We start from the raw sequence: 23,057 nt of genomic DNA, 5'->3' as shown, positions 1-23,057 counted from the left end.
GTCCTGCACTTGGGGCACAACAACCCTATGCAGTGCTACAGACTGGGGGAAGAATGGCTGGAGAGCTGCACAGAAGAGAAGGACCTGGGGGTGCTGGTTGACAGCCGACTGAACATGAGCCAGCAGTGTGCCCAGGTGGCCAAGAAGGCCAATGGCATCTTGGCTTGTATCAGAAATGGGGTCACCAGCAGGTCCAGGGAGGTTATTCTCCCTCTGTACTCGGCACTGGTGAGACCGCACCTCGAATACTGTGTTCAGTTCTGGGCCCCTCACCACAAGAAGGATGTTGAGGCTCTGGAGCGTGTCCAGAGAAGAGCAACAAAGCTGGTGAGGGGGCTGGAGAACAAGTCTTATGAGGAGCGGCTGAGAGAGCTGGGGTTGTTTAGCCTTGAGAAGAGGAGGCTGAGGGGAGACCTTATTGCTCTCTACAACTACCTGAAAGGAGGTTGTGGAGAGGAGGGAGCTGGCCTCTTCTCCCAAGTGACAGGGGACAGGACTAGAGGGAATGGCCTGAAGCTCCGTCAGGGGAGGTTCAGGTTGGATATCAGAAAAAAATTCTTCACAGTAAGAGTCATTGGGTACTGGAACAGGCTGCCCAGGGAGGTGGTCGAGTCGCCTTCCCTGGAGGTGTTTAAGGAACGGGTGGATGAAGTACTTAGGGACATGGTTTAGGGAGTGTTAGGAACGGTTGGACTCGATGATCCAATGGGTCCTTTCCAACCTTGTGATTCTGTGATTCTGTGATTCCTTGGTCTTCCCAATGGAAATGCTCCACAGATGTCTCTTCTTTGCTTTCATTAATTGAATTTGCTGGACCCATCGTTGTTGTGTTTTGCTAATGGAGAAGCTCTTATCCTGGAGGTGTCACTTTGACCTACCCCTGAGCAGAAGAGAACAAGGAAATATCTTCTGCAGAAGCGACATATCTCCGAAGTCCTGGCAGGTTGTGCGCCCCTTTCCACTGAGATAATAAGGATAGGAATTTGGGGTAGCCCCTTTTGTGGCCTCTTGGAACTTCTCACTCCCTTTGAAATCAGTCTGTAAAAGCTTAAACCCGTTCTGTGTGGGAGGCTGGTGTCCTAGGTCACTGGGCTGCTTTGTAAAGTGGTCATATCCTGTCCCAACATGGCTGTGTCCAGAAACCCCATGTTGTTAGGAATAGCAGGGACTGGGATTGTCAGTGTCAGGACGGCAGCAGGACAAAGCCCTTAGCAGGGGGAAGGGGCCTCTCTCCTCCTGGGGAATTTATGGAGACTTTTCTGTGTTGATGCCAGCATGGTTGACTTCCTCACTACTTTAAAACATAAACATGTTTTGCTTTGTTTAATCGAAACCTTACAGCAGATGTTTTATGGTTATTTCACCAATGGGAGAAAAAAAGAGATCCTGGAAAGTGCTAGCATCATGGCTTTAATGGGAGAGTTTTATTAACTCAGTGGTTTACTGTTCAGCAAGGGAAGGAAGGCATCAGCCAAGACACAAGGAATCCAGTTTAAATGACACCCGTATCCTGGATGTGCAGTTCAGTACGTGCCAGTGTGGGGATGGCTGGATGTGGGGCTCCCAGGGCGAGGGATCTGGGGATCTTCAAATACCCAGTCCTCGTCTTTGTCCTTATCCTGCCCTCTCCCCTGGGGCTACACCTCAGTCATCTTCCACCTCCTACTTTGCTTCCCCTGTCAGTACTAACCTTTGGGGCTGAGAGGGCCACCAAGGGTGCCTGCGCTGCTGATAGGACTGGGATCCCCCTGCCTCAGTTTTCCTGCCTGTAGAGCCAGAGCAGAGCACAGGCATAAGGCAAAGGGGCCATGAGGGAAATGGGGAACTTGGTGACACACACAGCAGCGTGGGAGCATGTAGAGGGTCTCCTTTCCATCACAGCTCCCAGGGGTCGTGCCCTGTCAGTGAGCAGAGTCCCATCCCACGCAGAGCCTTTTCTGTCCTGCCATGAGCTTTCCTGAAACGTCCCTCATCACCATTTCAAGCCAAAAGCATTTTGCTTTCCTGCTGAGAACTGTTAACAATAAAATCAATGCAAAAGCTGCTGTGAGCAGCTTCGGTACCCGTTTGATGAGCTCCTCAGGGACAGACTTCCCATGCACACTCAGCTCTACATCTGTCAGCTCCAGGGGGGGATGCTCGGTCCGGCTTCCTCTGAGCTCCCGATGAGCCCCATGCATGCCATGTAAGCAGGGATGCAGGTGAAGGGTGGGCTCAGCTACATGCAGGGTGGCAAAGCCTCCTGAGTGCTCTTTCCACACCTGACTGTGGCATACATCGGGAGAGAAAGCCCATCAGCAGCTGCACATGGAGGTGATGTTTCCCTGCATCACACACGCTGTGGGAGACTGCAACAGCTCTGCTTCAAATAGGGCTGCTCCTTGAAGGCCTGATGCAGGGAAAGCTGCTGGATTTGTAGGAAGCTGCTGCATGCATCCAGGCGGATTCAGTGGTGCCATGGTGGTGCTGTCAGACAGCCTGCAGCGGCCTGACCAGCTCACATGCACAGCTGCCCTGGGAAAAGCATGTGGAGGAATAAAGGGAAACTTTCCGTTCCAGTGCCTCCAAAAGGACATTATAATTTTCCTTCCCTGTGTTGTCCTGCTTGCTTGGTTATGTGGCATTAAATTAGGGCTGTAGTTCGGTTACGGCTCATTACAGGTTTGTGCGTGGCTTTGTTGCAGCTTGCTCAGAAGCACCAGAAGAGCTGAGCCAGTGCAAAAGTCAAGGTTTTAGGGACAGCTCTATGACTAGGAGCTGAGCCTTGCCTGCAGCTGGTGACTTCAGCAAGGCTCAGACAGTCCCAGTGGACCTGGCGTTACTCTCTGGAGGGCAGCAGTCAAGGACCCTCCCTGATTCTACCAGTGAGGAGAATAATGGGCCTGGGGTGGAGGGAAGTTGATGGGAGATGGCTTCAGCATCTCCTTTTCCCAGATGAGCAAGGCAGTTGCCTCTTTAGTCTGTCCCAAGGATCTGTTTATGGTGTTGTGTGTGACGCAGGGTGCCAAAGGGAGTGTTTTGAACGCTGTAAGACAGCAAAGCAGCTTTTCTGCGGAAATAGCTAAGTCCCGAAATACCCTGAGCAGCTGTGTTTATCCCAACACTCTCACTCAGAGAGATGCTCGGCTGTGACGTGGGCCGTTAGTTCAAACATCGTTCCCAGCACCCGGACCAGAGCCACAAAGGGCATTGCTCACTTAGTGTTGTTAATACAAATCAGCACTGTCCCAGCATGCGATAGGTGGACATGGTAAATAAAAACAACCTTGGCTAATCCCAGCACTCAAGTGAAGAGCAGGGCTGTGGTTCTGGGAGTAGAGGGGTTTCAAAATGTCCTCATTCCTGCCTCCCCCAGGCTTTTTTCACCCCAGCATGCCCTCCAGCAGCGAAGGAAACCTCTGTTCTGTTACGGTTGTGCAGAGCTGGGATGAGGAAGCAGTGCAGGGACCCCCTGGGGACTTCTTTCCCAGTGGTCACCACCTTCAGCAATGGCCAAATTTGCTAGGGAAATACAGTGAGATCTCTGCAGCCCTACAACTTTCTCTTTGTTATGTTCAGCATTTGTTTCCAGCACTGAAGGAAAGGTGTATGTTTGCAATTGCTGCACACAGAGCCATTAGAGAAGCTGATTCATTGGAAAGAGAATTAATCTTTACTAAGCGGGGATGGAAGAAAGCAAGTGGCCTTCTTGCTCAGATGCTGTGTGCTGCTCCCTTTGCCTCCTGAGAGCATCCTTATGCAGAGGCCGCACTTCAGGGGTGCTGGGAAGAGCCAGCTTTCTGGCTCACCCATGCTTGGCATCTGCTCTCTGAGGAGCTGGGAGTCACCCAGAGTTGGAAGAAGAGCTTCCCAGCCCAGGAGCAGGGACCAACCCCCCAAATCCAGAGGTGAGGCTGGCAAAGGGGAAGACTGTGAGTGGAAGGCAGCACTGAGTAATGGATGTGGTGACTGGGTGGATGTTGTTTTGGAAGAACCCCACAGGATAGATGCTCAGGTGCCAGAGGGCTTGATGGACTGAAGGCAGGATGGGAAATTCTTCTGCTGTGGGTGCGGGTGCCGTTATCTGGAGAGCCTAGACCCCATTATCACCTTCCCAGAGTCCCAGGCTCTGATGAGAACACACTGCAGCCCCACAGTGGGGAGACGACATGTTCTGCCTGAAACTTTGAGTAGCACCAGTACCCTTAGCAGGTACATTGTCTCCCATCAGGCCTGGAAGATCCCATGGCTCCCAAGCAAGCAAGGACTGAACTGGGCAGGCTGGGAATCAAGCTCCCGGGAGGGTGGGAAGAGGTGCCCAGGGAGCGGTGTAAAGGGTTTTTCCTCACTGCCTACACCGGGTATGTGCTGCAGTGGCACAGCAACATGTAGTGAGGCACAGGGATGCTCGAAGTGTGCCTAGGGGCAAGAGAGCCTCAGTGACAAGCTAACAGCCCACCTGGGACTCGCTTAGCACCCCCAGGTGAGGGGTTCTCTGTACCCACCTGCCCTCCCAGTGAGCAGATTTGGGTGCTAAAGGCCAAGTCCCTGCTCCTGTGGCTGCCTCTCCCCAGGAGCCCTGGCATAGAGTGGGTACGGTGGGACTGTTTTAGGGTGGTTTGGACAGCTGCATTGCTGTGACTGCCCTGGGAGTCGTTCACGCCTGGCACTTCCCCAGGGTGTGTGGGGAAAAGCTGGAGGGCTTAGAGGTTGGTTTAGTCCCATGTGGCTGGGAGAAAAGAGGGAATAGACAGATTGTGTCACTGTGGATCAACAGATCCACTCCCATCTCCACTTAAACGCTGCCTTATCATCACCCCATGGGGGCTTTTACCTATCTTGTGGCACCTTGGGCTTGAAATACAGGAACAGGCAGAGGCATTGCCCTGTGGAGAGGGCGGCAAGCTGGGACACGATGGACCCATCCCCATTCCCGTGGTTCTCCCTGCTCACAGCTTTCCCTCTCTTGCTCTCTTCGCAGGGGAAGAAAGGCCAGGAGGTTAAGAAGGGTCCTGAGGTGGAAATTGCAAAGCTGGAAAAGATCCTTAACCTGGTGAGAGAGCCAGAGAGCAAGGCAGAGGAGTGAGCGTGTGGGAACGATGGCTTTGCCAGGGCTGCCGGCCGAACAAGTCTGGCTTTGATTGGTGGCTGCTTGGCATGCAAGGCACGGGCCACATGCTGCCTGCTCTTTGCATAGCAGGAACACTTTGCTTCCATGCCTGGACAAATAAATGGAGTTGCTGGGAGAGCTGTGGCATGCAGTCATCTCTGGGGTCAGGCACACCTCACTGCGCTCGGTCCCTCAGAGCCACACAGCCCTCAGCTCCTCCCAGCCCTCCGCCGGGTTTGCACTGGCTGAGAGCCCCGTGGAGAGCAGGTGAAGGCTGGTCCTGCCAGCCCTAGGGAAACCTCAGGGCTGCAGCCCGATGGCAGCCGGCCCCACAGTGAGTGACCAGAGAGACTGAGCTGCGGCCCCACAGCATTTGTGAGGTCAGTCACACACATCTCCCTGGACTCTGGGGTGGCAGCATAAGCCAGAGGGTGGCTGGGGACCTGGCATGCCCCGCCACAGCTGTGGAAGAGGGAAATGCCACCACTGCCATCTGGGTATTACAGCAGCTGCAACCCCCCAGCTTCTGGATGCTCCATAACTCCCCTCTCCCCAGGGCAGCTCAGCTGCTTCAACCCAGCCGGCGGCTGCAGAACGGCTGGGCGCTGGGGTTTGCAGAGCCTTGCCACCACTCTGGCGCTTTGCAGCAAAGGGATTAGCTGCTACGTGGCTGCGGTGGCAGCAGGAGCAGCAGTAGCCTCACTGCATGCTGATGAGCAGCAACGGGCTGTGACCGCTGGAGCCTTATGCACAACTGCCAGGACTGAGGACCAGAGGCATTTCTTCCACCAGGCAAGAGTAGTGGCAGGTTTCCTCCATCCGCTCACCTGGCATGCGTCCACCAAAAGCATCCCTCTAACTTAAGGTTGTGGCTTGGAAACTCTCAGGTGCCTCTGGCACTGGGGCTGGGGACTGCTCTCCGCTGACATGCCCCTAGCCCAGCGTGCGTCATGCTGCTGTCATGAAATACCCAGCCAGATTTCTCACCCAGCATTTAAAAGCCACAGATGGCTACAGACATGAGCCCTTCCTTGCTGCCATCACCCAGCAACAACCCGCAATCCTGCAGGAACATTGGCCACCAGCCCTGGGACAGCCACTCCTCAAGCCTGTGGGACAGGATGGGCAAGACACGCCATCTCCCCCAAATTTTCCAGGTGCTGGGCAGAGCTCAGAGACGCTACCTGGGTCCTACAGTTGGTTTATTAGCCTAGTAAAAACACCATTGCGAAGGGATCTGTTAGCTACACCTGACGTGGGGAGGAACCACAGGCTCTGCCAAGACTGGCCAAGCCTGCGCAGGGTCCCTGGCTGGTGTCCACCTGGCATAGACCCCGCCCTGTCCTCTTATTGCACTGGTTGTGCCAGCAGAGACCTTGGCTATTGCTCGGCTCTAGGATGGGCAGGACAGAGCCCTCCAAAACCCACAACACCAGCAGACAGACCCGGGAAAGGCAGCTGCCAGGCCTGGGGACAAGCCAGACAACCCCCATCCTTCCCCTCAGAGCCACAGTTGTCCCCAGGGAGCAACAGGGCTGGAAGACCCTTCAGTGCTGTTTGGCCAGGCACCTTCATCAATCCCCGTGTCTCCCACCTCCCCAACATAAAAGATATCCCAGGCTGCTCTCAGCAGGAATGCAGATGCCGACAAGGACACGTCTGCTGCCGATGGGCAGGTCAAACCTCGCTGGCTGGTCTCAGTCGGGAGCAGGCAGGAGGGCAGGCAGGAACACGCACCCAGCGAGGAGGAGGGCCGTTTGTGTGGCAGTGTTGGTTCTAATGCTGGAGGGGATTGACAGACAGACTGGGGATGAACAGACAGACCATGCAGACCCTCTCTTGGCTTATTAAACTGGCTGCTGGGACAGACGGGTGCCAAATGCTCCCCTGAGACTGGGGGCACACGGCACCCCAGGGCTATCCCCAAAGACACCCGAACCAGTAACAGCCCATTCTGCTGATGGGGCCCACTTGGGGACAGGCAGACGTGCCAGCTCTGCTACCTCCCCTCTCTGAGCCCCTGGCTGGCCCCGCTTAGGTCTGCGATGTGGTGGTCGCTGGCCGAGGCCATGAGCGCCAGGGAGGAGCCCATGGACTGTCCCCAAATATAGACTGCATTCTAAGGCAGGGCTCTTGCTGCACTCGCTGGCCGCTGGGACAGGCGGGTTTGACCCCGCAGCACATCCCTGGCTCCTGTCTCTCCATCCCCACAGTCGCTGTCGTCATCCACAGGGACTTTACACACCAAAACCAAGTCATGGCTCCTGTGAGTGGCTGAGTATCGCCTTTGCTTTCATTGTACCCAGGCCAGCGCTCCGTCCTAGTGCGGGCATCCACGCTGCCACAATTCCTTCAGCACAGCTGGGTACCCAAGTCCCCAAGCAGCTCAGGGCTGCAGCAGGTACTTCTCTTCATTCCTTGCCTCGTCTGCATCAGAAGCCGGACTCTTCTTGGGGCACGAGGGGGTCTTGCAGGCCTTGCAGAGGATGAGGAAGAGAATGATGATGAGCAACGCGATGACACAGTTAAAAGAAATTGCCACGATCGCTCCGGTGGAGAGAGCAGCCCCCATCGCCACTGTCCCGCGGGAAGAAGCAGGGCCCACAGCTTGGCCCAACGCTTGGGGTGCCAGCGCAGCAATCGAGCATGTGGTCTCCACCCACCGGCATTGGCAGGGGACAACAGGGACAGTGGCGGTGCTGGTGGTGGGATGGGGCCAGCAGGCGGCAGGACAGTGTTGTCCCGTCAAGTTTGGCCGCTCAGAATTGTGTCCTGGGCTTCACTGTGCTGCCGGGAAAGATGGATCAGAGCTTCCTCTTGGTTTCCCCTCTTCTGGCAGGGCAGCAGGGACACGGGGACTTCTCTGCTCCCTCCTGCACCTGGGAAGGAGAATCATAGAGTCATGGAATGGTTTGGGTTGGAAGGGACCTTAAAGGCCACCCAATTCCACCCCTGCCATGGGCAGGGACACCTCCCACCAGCCCAGGCTGCCCAAGGCCCCATCCAACCTGGCCTTGAACCCCGCCAGGGTTGGGGCAGCCACAGCTTCCCTGGGCAGCCTGGGCCAGTGCCCCACCGCCCTCATCGTGAAGAATTTCTTCCCAACGTCTAATCTAAATCTTCCCCCCTCCAATTTAAAGCCATTTAAAGTCAACATCACCCCCGGCAGAGGGGACGGGCTGCCCGAGCCCCTCAGGAAGGCCGTGTGGGTGCCAGCAGCTGCAGCAGCTCCCAGGCCGGCCCATGTGGGGGGACCTTCCCGGCACCCCGCATCCCGGCTGTCCGCCTTCCCCTGAGCTGTCCCCGGTGGGAGCCCCATCGCCTCCTCCTGGCCCAAACTCCCTTCCCGGGTCATCCCTCGCCCCGCTCCTGTCCCCGCTCCCCCGGCTCCTCCCGCCGCCGGGATCCGCCGCGAGGTCCCGCACCCGCCGGGGCCCGAGGGGGAACGCGGGGAGTGCCGGCCCCGCCGAACCCCCCCATCGCCGCGGGAACACGGGGGTACGCACCTGCCCCGCCGCCCGGGAGCCGCCGGGACCCCGCGGGGGCGACGCGGGTGCCGGTGGGGAGCGGGAAGCGGGTCCCGGTGCCGGAATGGGATGCGGATCCCGGCGCGGGGTCCCGGTGCCGGAAAGGACCGAGGTGGGGGGTCCCGGTGCCGGTGAGGAGCGGGGCAGCGGGACAGGGTCCCTGTGCCGGTAAAGAGCGACGTGCGGGCTGTCGGCGCCGCTGCGGGTCAGGGTCCGGCGCCGGTTCGGGCAGGGAGCCGGTCAGCGGGTGCGGGTCCCGTTGCAGCGCCGGTTCCCGTTGCGGCGCGGGTCCCGCTGCGGTGCGGGTCCCGTTGCGGAGCCGACCGGCGGTGCCGCAGCCCCGCGCTCCCTCCGCGGGCAGCGGCGCTGCTGCCGCCCCGCCCCGCGATTGGCGGCCGCGCCCCCGCCGCCCGCGGCCCATTGGCCGAGCGGGGACCGCGCCCCGCCCACCCCCGCCCCACGTGAGCCGCGACCCGACAGAGCGGCCCGCGCGGCCCCTGCTGCCCCGCACTGTCCTACCGGCCGCAGCTGCCCCGCACTGTCCCTGCTGCCCCGCACTGTCCCTCTACTGCCCCGCACTGTCCTACCGGCCGCTGCTGCCCCTACTGCCCCACACTGTCCTACCGGCCGCTGCTGCCCCGCATTGTCCCTGCTGCCCCGCACTGCCTGTGCTGCCTGCTCTACACACGCTGCCCGTTGGCTCGGACTGCAGAGCCTCTACCCGCACTGCCCTACACGCACCGCCATGCTCTGCCTGCCCTCACTGCCCACGCTCCCTACAGTGTCCCTGCTCACACTGCCCTGCCTGCTCTGCCCCTGCCTGCCCTCACTGCTCCTGCCATCCCTGCCATCCCTGCCCCTGCCCTCGCTGCCCTGCTTGCCCTGCCTCTGCCCGCTCCTGCCTGGCTCTGCCCAGCCCCGGGGCTCCTGCCTGGCTCTCCCAGTGGGTCCCTGTGGTCACACAGGGTCTGCAGTCAGGCAGGGGTGGGTGCAGGCACCGCTGCAGCCCATGAAGCATGGAGACAGGCCGTTTAGGGACACTCAGTACCCCGGGAATGTGGGCAGTGGTAGCCCCAGAGGCGCAGCTGCCTTTTCCCTGTCCTGTACAGTGGGGAAACTGAGGCTCAGGGACTGCCTGTTCCTAAGGGGCTGCTGATTTGTAACTGCCAGCCTCCAAATGGGGACGGAAGCCAGGGATGCTCTGGCGAGGGGTGTCATTCTGGCGTGGGGATGCTCATGACGAAGGATACAGCCTGGGAGGACACAGGGGGCTCTTCCCACAGCTGGGGGGGGTTCCTGAAATTCCCCAGGGATGTGGTTCTGGCACCCGCAACTGCTCCTGAAAAGCCACAGCTGGGCCAGATGTCCACTTGGTGGCATGGGGGGATCTGCTGCAGCCCCTCGGGGCAGGGGGGCCTGTTGGGCCAGGCAGCCCCCAGGCAGCATCTCACACCAGGGAAGAGGCAGCTGGATGGAGAACAGACCCACCAGAGAGCTGGGATCTCTCCTGGCTGACCCAAGGGGCTGCTGGGGGGCTCATGGATGCAATGGGTGCCCACTCCCTCTCCAGCCCCAGGGAAGGAAAGCTCCAGTGCTGCCACGTGCTGCGGCAGGGAAAGCCACCGCAGTCAGCCGAGGGCAACTTTGGAACGGCGGAACAAAAATAAAACCGCTTTGCAGCTTTGATGAAGCATCATTAAATGCAGCACCGCCACCAGGGAGGATTATTCCAGCTGTTTGAGGATCCGGCTCTCCACTGAGAGTGTTTTCAACAATAAACAAACACAAACACATCGCTTGTTGCAATGTCTGATCAGACACTGGAGCATCTTTCCTTGGCATTTATTGTTAATCTGCTAATTAGTCAAGAAATGCAGTTGCCTCAGATGTGAGGGAGCAGCAGGCAGGAACAGCTCCAAGATAAATCAGCTTAGCTCTGCCCGATCTCCAGGTTTCACCTGCTCTGCCCCCGCAGAGCACTCTGGGTGTTTCTCTCAGCACCTCCACAGCTCCAGGGACAACGGTGTGGCAGGGCATGACTGTGCCTGAGACCATCCGGAGAAGGGATGGGGAAGGAGGTGAGGTACGTAAACCTGGCACAGTCCCGGCTCACACCAGCTGCTTGGCCAGTGAGAAACCTTGTTCTGATTAAGTCTTGTCGGGAAAGCATCAGGTCACACAGGAAATGCAGCACCTCTCCTGCTCTCAGTTTAAGTGAAATCCCTTCTCTCAATGCTCCTGTTGCCTTAGCAAAGCAGCATGTGAGGTCCAGCTGGAGCTCACCAATGCAGGCAGTGACCTGGGAAGGCAAGGGGCAGAACAGGCAGCGCTCCAGACACAGTGTGAGCAAGGGTTGTTACGGCAAAAGCTCAGTCCGTCACCGGGAACCGTACTTTCTTCCTGCCCAGCATGACCTTCCAGAGCTGCTCCAGAAAGGAAACTATTGTGCAAGAAAAGATACTCCATCCTCAGCAGAGTCTCAGCTGAGTATTTTGGAGTTTCAGTGGGTTCCAAAGAAAAAAGGCAATCTTAACCTTTCTTGAAGGTGAAGGCAGGAAGAAAACCTTTCCGGTGCATCAAGGTGCACTAACAGTCATGAGAGGAACAAACGCGGAGAAGCAAGTCCCCTCTTCCTCAAGGAAAGCTGTAAGAACAGAGTTCCAGCCGGCAGACGCAGCCCCACCACCAGCGCTTATAGGGTGACCTCCAGTGGGATAAGGAAGACATGACAAATTTCACATTTACAGGAAGAGGAAACTTTATTTTAAAGCCATCTCTGTGCATTATAAAGGAGCAGAAAGAGGAAAGAAGAGTGTCCTCTGGAGCTTCCCACTACCACCCCAACCAGGCACTCGCATAGCTACGGGATTTCAGGCTGGCTACCACAGGAGTCATCTCCTGCCACTTTGTCAGGGAGAGGCATAACCATCAGCTCCACTGAGGTGAAAGGAGGACGGAAGGAGTGCCATGTACACACAACTGCAGATGGAGCCGTATCCCTGTAGTTCTACATTCAAATCGACTGATGGGCTCAGCAGCAGAAAGACAGGCACAGAAGCGGCTGGCCCAGCCCTCTGTCCCACTGTCCGCTCACACGAGCTCTGGCAGTGCAGGTGGCAGCCAAGAGGATCCACATCAGATCCATCTGCCCTCTGTACTGCAGCAAAAGCCACCACCACCTGCCACAGGAGCAGGCACCTGCCATGCATGTCTGCTGCCTGGGCAGCCAAAACCCTGCTCAGTGGGCAACCAAAACCTCACTCCACGGGCAGCTGAAACCTCACTCTATGGGAAGCCAAAATTCCGCTCCGTAGGAAGACAAAATCCTGCTCCATGGGCAGCCGAAACCCTGCTCCAGCAGAGCTCATTGACGAAACACCAACAGTCCTTGCTTAGGCAGAGACAAGTCCCATCTTCCCTGAACCGCACGCGAAGGAGTACAGCCTGGCAGCCTTTGACAAGGAAACTTGTCAAAACAGTTTCAGACAGCTACAATTGCATCCATTTTGGAACAGTTAACTTCTCCGTCCCTCCCCCAACAACTCTGCAAGCCCCCGTGTTCAGCAGCAGCTTTCCAGCTACAGCAGCTGGCTTGTTTCCATGACTCCCCCAAACTACACCCAAACATGGTGGCGGCGCCTCAGGACTTGGTGCAGGACTCCCCATGCCCTCCTCCAGCGGACCGAGGCTGCTTTCCCGTGCTGCCAGCTCCCCTGCCTCCGCCCTGCTTCCTCTTCATTTGGCCCTGTGATTCCGCTTTCAGTGTCTCGGTCCAGAAGGCATCAAAAGAACCCGGAGCCTGGTATCCTGGCTCCTGAGGATCAAGGGCATCTTTGCTGAGTAGGATGCATATGGCAGGAATGTTTCTCTTCACGGTCAAGGCATCGAGGCCTGCCTCAGGCACAATGGGTTCCCAGGTCTCTTCAATCTGTCGGAAGAGCACTTTGGTGATCTGATGCAGCTCCTTGAGCCTTCGCTTCATGATCTCCACACAGGTTATGGTCTTGCTGACAGCCTTTCCCGAGCCAGTGAAAATGATCTGCCTCACTGAGTCCAACTCCATCTTACTAATGGCATAGCCCATCAGATTCCTGATTTTGCTCCCATCCTTCACTTTCATTTCGATAATACCAGGGGGCAGGTCAGTGAAGGGAAGAGGACAAGGTTTCTCCACAATTTTAGCCTTTTTATAGTTCTCCATTCTGCAGCGCTGAAAAGGAAAACAGACACGTTAATACAAACTCCCGCTTTAACTGCTGCACAAAGAAACTGTCACCACAATTACCTACAACCTCTCCTATCAAGGGTGCTTTGAGCTATCAGAGGTGCAGATCCTGAAAAAGCACATCCAAAAGATTGGGAAGAATGCCCTATTTGTGCTGAGGAGTCACTTGTACCCAGTCTTCCTCGGCAAGCACCTACAGTTTGAACAAGGTAAAGGTGAGCCTGGGCCCTGGCAGGCAGGTGGTGAGAGGAACAGGGACAGCGTTGTGGGTACAAGCGGGATGGAGTGGAAAATATAGGCTGTATCTCAGGGAAACACAGAGAATGAAAGGGTGAGCAGAGGCTATTTGGAATAGAAGCTAGTGGGATACCATCAACTGCCACACCCCACAAGCCACCTCAGACATGCACATGAGGAACTCAGGCAGAGCTGGCCTGCAGCAGCTTGGTCTGTTACAGGAAAAGGGTCCTGAGGCTCCGAGTCCAGCCACCCCAGGCAAAAGGCCAGGGATGGGGTACTGGACGGAACAGTGGTGGATACAGGGAAGCCAGGAAGTGAGGGGTTCCAGGCAGGAAAGAGCAAGTGAGGGCTTGTAGGTGGAAGCCAGAGAGGGGTTGCTGGCAGGAGACATGGCCAGCAAGAAGCCAGACAACAGAAAGGCACATGATGAACAAAGCAGGGGCTCTCTGAGGGAGAGTGAGGAGGACAGACAGCTCATCTCACAGCTGCCCTCTTTGCCTGCTGCCCTTCCCTCACCATCATCTGTGTAGGACACTCGGTCGCAGAGGGTGGTGGAACACTGGAACAAGTTCCCCAGGGAACCTCTGGTGACCAATGACAGGACCCAAGGGAATGGATGTGCCAGGGGAGATTTAGGTTGGATACTGCGAAAAAGTTCTTCACCCAGAGGATGGTGGAGCACAGCTCCCCAGGGAAGCAGCAATGGCACCAAGCCTAACTATTCATGAAACATTTGGACAATGCACTCTGACACACAGTGTGAATAGTGGGGTTGTCCTGTGCAGGGACAAGAGCTGGACTCGATGATCCTTGTGAGTCCCTTAACTCAGGATATTCTATGGTTGTCCCTACCACAGAGCCCAAGTCACCAGGCACACAGCTGAAGGCACTGCCACCCATAGACTCTTCAGCCCCATCTCACTCAGAGCTGCCCCTCGCACCCCACTCCTGAGAGAAGGCAGGGCTGCACCACATCCCTCCGAGAGACCTTGGCCACCTCGGGGCTGGGAACGTAGCTGTGCAGGCAGCAGGGGAACCGAGGTCGCGGCTGTGGGGCTGTGGGCAGTGGAGGCCAGTGCTGCCTGGAAAGGCTGGGGGGCTGCCATCGGGAGGGGGTGCTCTGCAGGGAGCCTGGATGGCAGCTATGGGGAAGAATGGACAGCCCCAGGTCCCGGTGTGGGGATGGAGGTGGGGCATAGCTGCTGTGTGGATGGACAGGGGCTGGGGCTGCGGGGCTGGGCAGCAGCTGTGGGGCAGCGGCTGTGGGGCAGGGCGTGCGGGGCAGGAGCCGGGGGGCACCACCAGGGCGAGCTGTGGGGATGGGCGGGGAGGCTGAGTGGCTGCAGCCACAGCACCCGGCGCAGGGAGCGGGAGTGGCGTGGGATATGCAGGAATGGGTGCAAGATGGATGTGGGATATGTGGGATGGATATGGGATGGATATGGGGTGTGTGGGATGCACGGGATGGGTGCAGGATGGATACGAGATGTGTGGGATGTATGCGATGGGTGTGGGATGCAAGTGAAGGGTGCAGTATGGATATGGGATGTGCGGGATGGGTATGGGATGTGTGGGATGATACGAGATATGTAGGATGGGTGTGGGATGCGCGAGATGGGTGTGGGATGGATATGAGATGCATGGGATGAGTGTGATGGATGTGGGATGCAGGGGAAGGGTGCAGGATGAGTGTGAGATGAACGGGACGGGGGCAGGATTTGCGGGATGCGTGGGATGAGTGTGATGGGCGTGGGATGTATGGGATGGGTGCGGGATGGATACAAGATATGCAGAATGAGGTCAGGATTCGCGGGATAGATGCAGGATTAGTGGGAGGAGTGTGGATGTGCGGGATAGGTATGGGATGTGTGGTATGAGTGTGGGATGGATACGGGATATGCGGGAAGGGTGTGGTATGCACAGGATGGGTGTAGGATGGACACAGGATACGAAGGGTCGGTGCAGTATGGATACGGGATGTGCGGGATGGGTGCAGGATGGATACGGGATGCGTGGGATGAGCGCGATGGATGTGGGATGGAGGGGGAAGGGTGCGGGATGGATATGGGATGCGCGGGATGGGGTCAGTTTTCGCGGGATAGATGCGGAATGCGCGAGAATGGGCGGGATGGATGCGGGATGCACGGGATAGGTGCAGGACGCGTGAGATGGATGTGGGATGGGCATGGGATGGATACGGGATGCAGGACGGGTGCGGGACGCGCGAGGGCCCCTCTCACCTGCCGGCGCCTCCGCACGAGATGGCGGCGGGGGGGGGGGGCGGGCCGCCGTGACGTCACGGGGGCGCCGTCGCGGCGCGGGTGACGTCACGGCCTGCCGGCTGCCCGGGATGCCGCGTCCCAGCCCAGCCCTGACCCCGCCCATCGCCCGCCCGGTCCCCGCTCCGGGGCGGCTCTCCCGGGGATGCTCGCAGGCTCGTAGCCCCCTCGCCGTCCCAGGGGTGAGGATGCTCCCCCCGGGAATCCTGCGCGACTCCCGGGCCGTGGAATCGTGGAATGGTTTGGTTGGAAAAGACCTGGAAGCCCCGACATAAGGATAGGGAATTGTTGGAATGGGTCCCAAAGATGATCCGAGGGCTGGAGCACCTCTGCTGTGAGGACAGGGGAGGGAGCGGGGGCTGTTCTGCCCGGAGAAGGCTGCGGGGAGACCGTAGAGCAGCTTCCAGTACCTGAAGGGGCTACAGGAAAGCTGGGAAGGGGCTTTTACAAGGGCCTGGAGTGACAGGACAAAGGAAAACGACTTTATATTGGAAGTGGGAAGATTTAGATTAGACATTGGAAAGAAACTCTTCATGCTGAGAGCGGTGAGGCCCTGGCCCAGGTTGCCCAGGGAAGCTGTGGCTGTCCCAACCCTGGCGGGGTTCAAGGCCAGGTTGGATGGGGCCTTGGGTAGCCTGGGCTGGTGGGAGGTGTCCCTGCCCATGGCGGGGGGTGGAACTGGATGGGCTTTAAGGTCCTCCAACCCAAACCATTCTGTGATCATCAACCGTACCTGTCCACCACTAAACTCCATTCCTGAGAACGGATGGTCAGCGTCTCACCCAGCAGGAGGGTTTGGGACCCTCCCAAGCACACCAGTTCCAACTTAGGAACACTGCTGTGCCAGGAGAAGCTCCAGGCTACAGCCAGACCAGAGGAGGCACAGCTCACACTCCTCTCCCAAGGGAAAAGAGCCCCCACAGGATCTGCCTCAGAGGGAGGAGGAAGGGAAGAGCCACTGAGAGAACACCCTGGCCCTGTCAGGCCAAATTCCCTTGGGCACAGACAGCTCACATGTAGGGGAAGAAACAGCAGGAAGCACGTTTGCTGCAGGCCAGAGAGGCTGGAAGTGATTTACCTGCCCTTAGAAGTCACTGGCAAACTCCTGCAGGCTGCCATGAGGCCTCTGGCATTCGCTGCCTAGGGAAAAGCAGGCAGGAAGGGACAGCCTGCGCCATGGCTGCGTCCAGGGAACGAAGAGACAACCCAAGGAGCATTCCAGGACTTTTATTGTAGATCGTAGTAGAGCACAAAGGGATTTTTAAATACATTACAAACCAAAATGTATTCAGGGGAAGTGCAAGATTTGCAAACAGTGGCAAATTAATGAGTAGTGTGGCTTCGATGTAGGACAGCAGAGCTCAGCTGTGGAGCCACGGAGCCCCAGGAGCTGCAATGTCACCTGCTGCATGCTCACGCCAAGTGTGAAGATGCCGAGATAACTGGGTGCAAGCTGTGCTGCAGCCTCTCCAGAGCAATCCAAGGCCGGCAGAGTCCCTGGGGTTTTCCATGTTCCTGGCTCCACCATCACTCTGCTGCAGGTTTCCCTCCCTTGGCTGTTTCCAGCCGTGTCAGTATTTCATTCCACTGAACAAACTGCTTGGAGAGAAGCAGGGTCTGGACACGACTGTTAAGGAAAGAGATGTGAAAACTGCAGGGAAGACACCAAGCTCAGATCACCCTGACAGCACCGTTCCTCTCCCAAAGAATGGAGGTTGTAAAGGGCCTGGGACGCCAGGCTGCAGAAAGCCTGCATGGACTCAAACCATCCAGGTGTGGAGCCTCTGTGCAGCACCAAACACAGATGGGAGCCCAGGAAGTGCTTCTGAACACTGTGTAGCAGTGCGTTTCAAGAGGATTTCTACAGAAAAGAGCAAAGCTTCCCTACCCTGTGGTTTTAGGAAGAGTCTCAGCACTGGGATCCTACCTGGCCAGGATTAGCCTTGGCTCAGGCAGGTCACACGGACCAGTTGCCTGACAGAGATGCTGACATCCAGCCAGCCCGTGTGAACACACAGGCTGCGCTGCTCCCTTGTGCCCAGCCGTGCTGTGAGCGGATCTGGCACAGGAGCTCTGGCTCACAGGTGGCACCCTGTCCTTCCCATCTCAGCAGGCCCGCAGCCTTGCTCCCAAGAGCAATATGACAGGGACACAGGAAGTACCATGTCAGAAAGGGCATCAGGCACTAAACCTTGGGTTTATATGGGCAAAACCAGCCCAGGGAGTCTGGCCATGCCAAGCCCAAGAATCAAAGGATACCATCTTGTTGTAGTCTTCCAGGAGTGTCTTGACATTGTCAGAGAGATCCTGACGCTGTTCCTGTGGAGAGGAGCCGCAGCGAGTGAGCAATCAATCAGCTGGAATACATCTGTCCTCCCAGTCACTGACAGCACACGGGGAATCTCATCCAAGGCCATGACTGGGACTACAGCTTTTGCCTTGGCCACTCAAGGCAGCTGGAAGTGTTCCAACAGCCGAGAGAGTGTACAAACACCTATGCTCACAAAGCACCAAAGGCCCTGCGGTCGCACTGCTGCCCACCTCTCCTCAGTCAGCATCCGGGCTTTGCTTGCCCCAGAATGGAAACTCGCAGTGAAAGGTGGCATTAAGTGCTGCCCAGGGCCCAGGAGTACTCAGGGGTGAACTGACAAGGGGATGGCACCCACAGCCTTCCAGAGACTGGTACACAGGGAGTGCCATACATTACCTCAGTGTCCCAGTGAAAGGGGAAACGCCAGCTGGGTAAACCCTCAGCACCTCATTAAGTCTCACTCAGATGTCTGTTTGAGCAGGTTACTTGGAAAATGCTTTTGCATCTCAGACCCAAATGTCACAAATCCTGGCTACTTCCTCCCCCAAGGGCTTAAATTTAAGACTACAGTATGAATATCCTGGGATTGAAAAATCCTGCTGAAAGTGAGCAATTCAAGCAACTGCAAGTACAGGGGAGCCAGCACAGCCTCTGGCAAATGGTTCCTTCTCCCTGCTAGTCAAGACTGTCAGGGACATTCACGTTACCTGCTGCTGTATGTGGATCTGAGAGAGTCGCTGTAGTTTGGCTGCATGGTCAGGAACCGCTGGAAACACAGAAGAAAAACCCATTCTGTTATGCATCACATTCCCAAAATAAAGACCATTCCTTCTGCATAAGCACACTGCAGCAGAACTCACCACATGCCACAAATACACCTTTCCCACCATATGAAACCCCTGGCTACCAGGGAACGGAATACCAAGTTTACTTGCTAACTGGGACAAGTTAAGGGATGTCAGCATTGTCAACTCCATTAGCGTAAACTACCTGGATAAGCATTAGCTCTCCGCCCATGCCAGGGGCAGAGATCCATCCAGCATGTTCTGGATGGAAAGGGGCTCATCAGCAGGAATGTCCTGCTGAGCTCCACCCTCTCTGCCAAACTAACCTGCTTTCTAACCTGCTTCCTGACTACTCCATCACCTCCTTGACTTCACATGAGAAGTCAGAGCAGCAGATATGCTTTGTCTGTACCTATGTTACTCACACCAGGCTGTGTGCTCAGCCACCCTTGCCTCTAGACTGAGTCTCAAGAAAGAAAAGGAAAACAGGATAGGCAGCAGCTTGTGAGGTGGCTTTCACAGCCCAAACTTGCAGAATATACACACCTCGGATGCTCGCACTGTCCAGGACAGGCTGGAGGTTCTTCACCTGCTCCAGAAGGGCTGCTTGGGTTGGAATAACCTGCTCTTCTGGTGGGGAGGGACAAGAAGCAACTTCAGTAAATACAAGACACCGCTTTGGCTTTTCACAAATACTGGCAAGTTAACTTTTCCAGCTGATCCAGCCATACAGAAAGGGGCCTGTTTGTGATTTTACTTAGATATTTGTGTCACACACCCCTGGATTCTGGCTCACACCAACTTACAGCAGGAAAATCTCCACAAAGTTTCATTTGAAGACTAGACCAAACAAGGCTGAAGTTCTTTGGGGTACAAGAGGACAAGGCTAGAAGGTGGTTGAAGTACAAGCAAAGGTCCTCCACTTTTGTTACAGCCTAGGACATATTGGAAGTGGGGTGAGGAAAACTGTCCTGGCTCCAGTTTTTATTTTCAAGCTTTTATTAATTCAGGGTTAAACTGATCCATACTAAAAAGATCAGAACTGATAAACCCGCAGCACAGATGTTCACAAGGGAACACTAGGGTGACTGACATCCTTGTAGAAACCGTCTCTCTTGACAGATCTAAAGAGGGTGCCATGGCAGATCCTTACAATTGAATAAAAGAAACCCATCCTCATCCAGCTTAGGTGAAAAAAACAACTTTGGCAGTGCTGAACCCGCCTCTTGTTTCATCTTGTTTCATACTGTACCTGCTAAGATGAACTGCAGCTTCATGGCATCTGGGACAGCCATCCTATCAATGTACTGAGGGTCCAGGTATTTTATTACATCCTCAACTAGAGAGAAAAAGAGATTTGGAGACAAACAGCAGAAGAGTTGCTATTGTCTTTGAAGTGTAATTCCCCTCTGGGCTTTACATCAGGTTACTTTATAAACATGGCCAACTCAGGGTCATTTTTGTTCACATTCATTAATTTCTATGGCACTTGAAAATACACAACTTCGGAGCAGTCTAACTAAGAACTGACAAATTAAATCCAACCTGGCCTTGAACACCTTCAGGGAGGGGGTGTCCATGACTTCTCTGGGCAACCTGTGCCAGTTCCTTACCGCCCTCACAGAAAAACCTAAGATCTAACCTAAATCTCACCTCTTTCAGTTTAAAATCATTATTCCTCATCTTGTGACTATACTCCCTGATAAAGAGCCTACACAGCTTGCTCCTCCTGCCATACCATGCAGCCAAACTTGGCCAAGAGTCAGCTTTGCAGGACAAAGCACCACTCCAGTGCCCATTCCCGATATCCCCCAGTTCCAAGGTGGCTCCCTAGACCGGTCCAGCAGAGGCTCCATGTGACCCTTACTGCTCCCACCACACATACAGGGGAGAGCTCCAGTGCACTGGAGTCCAAGCATGCAAGAACCTTATCGAGGTTAGATGAGGCTTTGAGCAACTTGATTGAGTGGGAGGTGTCCCTGCTCACAGCAGCGAAATGGAACTGGATGGGCTTTAAGGTCCCTTCCAGCCCAAACCATTCTATGAATTCATTTCAGGAGCCCCAACATGCTCCAACAGCCCTCACAGGCTTTCTTCCAGGTAGAGTAAATCACTGCACTAGTCCAGGCGGATATGAAGCAAATAACAGGTTGCAGTGGCCCATTCCCCATTCCCAGTGGCTGATGGGAGAATTATAAGCAGAAAAACACTTCACCCAGTCACTTATTTCTCTGCCCAATATGCAAAGCAAGAGCCCAAAATGAAAAGTGCCTGCTCAGGGAGGTGCAGGAAGGGATGTTTGTTTAGAGGAGTGGAATGCTACACATGGTGTTTTGAGCCCCCTCGCCCCCCCAGATTCTCCCCAGGGCTGCTCACTTTTCTTATACAGGATTTTGATCCTTTCTCTCTTCCCGGCAATGTTGTTCAGTGCCACTTGCACCTTCACCAGCTCATCAGCCACCTGCAGGGGGGCAGAGGAGGGGGACAGGTCTGTCAAACCCTGCCAGGCTTGGGTACCCCAAACCCCACCAGATCCAAGCACCTCAGACCCAGGCACCCCAGACCATGCTGCACCCACACACCTCAGGTCCCACTGAACTCAGGTGCCCCAGACCCTGCTGGACCCCAGACTGAGGCATTCCAAGCCTCACTAGGCTGGGCACCCCAGACCCCACCAGACTTGAGAACCCCAGACTGCGCTGGACCTGGGCACCCAGATCTGGGCACTCAAACCTGGGCACCCCCGACCTTGCAAGACCCAAGCACCCCAGACCCTGCCAGGTCTGAGCACCCCAGATCTCGTTGTGCTTAGGCTCCCCAGATCCGAGCACCTGACACCCAGGCACTCCAGACCCTGCCAGACCTGAGCAGCCTAGATCCACTGAATCCTTATACCCCAGACTCCGCCAGACTTGGGCACCTCAGGCCCTGCTGAACATGGGCACCCCAGACTTGAGCACCCCAGATTCCACTGGGATGGGGCACATCAGACTCAAGCACCCCAGATCCAAGCAGCCCAGACTCCGCCAGGCCCAGACATCTCAAACCGTGTCAAGCCCAGGCACCCCAGACCTGGGCACCTCAAACCTCATCAGGTCCAAGCACGTCCGACCCAAGAACACCAGACCCAGGTGTCTCTGTCTCCACTGAACCCTCACACTGCAGACCCTGCCAGACCCAGGCACCTCAAACCCTGTCAGGCCCAGGCACCACAGACACCACCAGACCCAGACACCTCAGGCCTGAGCACCCTAGACCCAAGCATCCCCAACCTTGCCGTGTCTGAGCACTCCGGACTCGGGCACCCCAAAGCTTGCTGTGCCCCAGGCCCCACCAAACCCAGGTATCCCAGACCCTGTTGAACCCGGCCACCCCAGACCCAGGCACTCCAAATCCCATCAGACCTGGGCACTCCAGACCCCATGGAACCCTGGCACCCCAGATCTGGGCACCCTAAACCCCACCAGAGCTGGGCACCACAGAGCACACACGCCACCAAACCCAGGTGCCACAGACTCTGCTGGACCTGGGCAACCCAGATCCTCACCAGACCTGAGCATGTCAGACCAAATGGAACCCAGGCAAACCTCAAATCCTGTGAGACCTGGGCACCCCACACCAGGGAACCCCAGACCCCGCTGAACCCATGCACCCCAGATTCAGGCACCCTAAACCCCACCAGAGCTGAGCATCCCAGACCCCATGGAAGCCGGGCACCCCAAATCCCGTCAAACCTGTGCACCCCAGGCACGAGAACTCCACACCAGGCCACCCTAGATCCTGCTGAACTCAGGCAGCTCAGACACGAGCAGCTAAACCTCACCAGAGCTGGGCACCTCAGATCCAGTCGTCCCAGACCACGCCAGAATCAGGCGCCCCAGACCCTATGGAACCCTGGCACCCTAAATCCCACCAGTCCCCAGCACCCCAAACCCCATCAAACCCGGTCCCCGATGACCGCGCCAGGCTCAGGCCTGGCTGCAGGGCACGGCGGGCGGGGCCGAGCCGCGGCCCGCGGGGTTTCGCGGCCGCCTCGGGGTTTCGCGGCCTCCCGCGGCCCCCGCGGCCCCCGCCGCACCTTGCGCGCTCCATCGGCCCCGCCGCAGCCGCCGACCCGCCGCTCCAGCTCCTCGAGGCGCCATCCCAGCCGCTGCAGTTCCACCGCCATCTTTGCCCACCGCCCCGGAAGCGCCGCGCGCCGCTTCCGGCCCCCGCCCCATTGCCGTGGCGCCGCCGTTGCCATGGAGACGAGGATGGCTTGGGGACCACGGTGCCGCTGTGATGGAGCGGGATGGAGGCGGGGCGTGGGATGCAGGAGATGCGAAGCAGCGCTGCGAGGCGAGGTGAGGGACGGCTGCGGTCGATGTTGATTTGCACTCTAGAGAAGGACCCAGCGCGGTCGATGGCTGCTCCGTCCTGGCGCAGTCCTCCAGGAAAGAGGCACTCGGAGATATGAAAAAGAAATGGATGCAGCGATCCATAGGCCATTGTGGATGCAGGGCCTTTGAAATACATGCGGCTGCCGCGAGCCCTCCCTCAGGCTCCTGCCTGCCCGACTTCACCTTTCTCCCATCGACTGTCAGCAGTGACACGCACCAAAA

The 23,057-nt window shown here is 56.8% G+C and overlaps 4 protein-coding genes across 6 annotated transcripts in view; 1 reads left to right on the top strand and 3 right to left on the bottom strand.

Moving 5' to 3' along the window:
• Window positions 1–5,087, top strand: part of DNAI1 (dynein axonemal intermediate chain 1) — a 156,075-nt gene extending 150,988 nt beyond the window's left edge. For all 3 annotated transcript variants that reach the window (XM_054055264.1, XM_054055263.1, XM_054055262.1), the window contains one exon: window positions 4,961–5,087. In XM_054055264.1, coding sequence (XP_053911239.1) covers window positions 4,961–5,065 — 105 coding nt within the window. In that variant the 3' untranslated portion in view covers window positions 5,066–5,087. The remainder of the gene's footprint in view (window positions 1–4,960) is intronic.
• On the bottom strand, window positions 3,958–9,010 carry ENHO (energy homeostasis associated). The gene is made up of 2 exons (XM_054055265.1): window positions 8,596–9,010; window positions 3,958–7,968 (listed from the first exon to the last, which is right to left on the bottom strand). The coding sequence occupies exon 2, from the start codon at window positions 7,659–7,661 to the stop codon at window positions 7,476–7,478; it is 186 nt and encodes a 61-aa protein (XP_053911240.1). The 5' UTR covers window positions 7,662–7,968; window positions 8,596–9,010; the 3' UTR covers window positions 3,958–7,475.
• Window positions 9,011–11,340: 2,330 nt separating this feature from the next.
• RPP25L (ribonuclease P/MRP subunit p25 like) lies at window positions 11,341–15,388 on the bottom strand. Its single transcript, XM_054054432.1, has 2 exons — window positions 15,322–15,388; window positions 11,341–12,826 (listed from the first exon to the last, which is right to left on the bottom strand). The coding sequence occupies exon 2, from the start codon at window positions 12,815–12,817 to the stop codon at window positions 12,257–12,259; it is 561 nt and encodes a 186-aa protein (XP_053910407.1). The 5' UTR covers window positions 12,818–12,826; window positions 15,322–15,388; the 3' UTR covers window positions 11,341–12,256.
• A 1,183-nt stretch (window positions 15,389–16,571) lies between these two features.
• On the bottom strand, window positions 16,572–22,663 carry DCTN3 (dynactin subunit 3). The gene is made up of 7 exons (XM_054055435.1): window positions 22,535–22,663; window positions 20,833–20,917; window positions 19,709–19,795; window positions 19,003–19,086; window positions 18,379–18,437; window positions 17,620–17,679; window positions 16,572–16,977 (listed from the first exon to the last, which is right to left on the bottom strand). Exons 1-7 carry the CDS (start codon window positions 22,622–22,624, stop codon window positions 16,888–16,890), a joined length of 555 nt encoding a protein of 184 aa, XP_053911410.1. The 5' UTR covers window positions 22,625–22,663; the 3' UTR covers window positions 16,572–16,887.
• Window positions 22,664–23,057: the final 394 nt, after the last annotated feature.

This window comes from Cuculus canorus, chromosome Z, assembly GCF_017976375.1.
Source record: "Cuculus canorus isolate bCucCan1 chromosome Z, bCucCan1.pri, whole genome shotgun sequence".
NCBI classification, from domain to species: Eukaryota; Metazoa; Chordata; class Aves; order Cuculiformes; family Cuculidae; genus Cuculus; species Cuculus canorus.
This window is presented reverse-complemented; position numbering and strand designations above follow the sequence as displayed.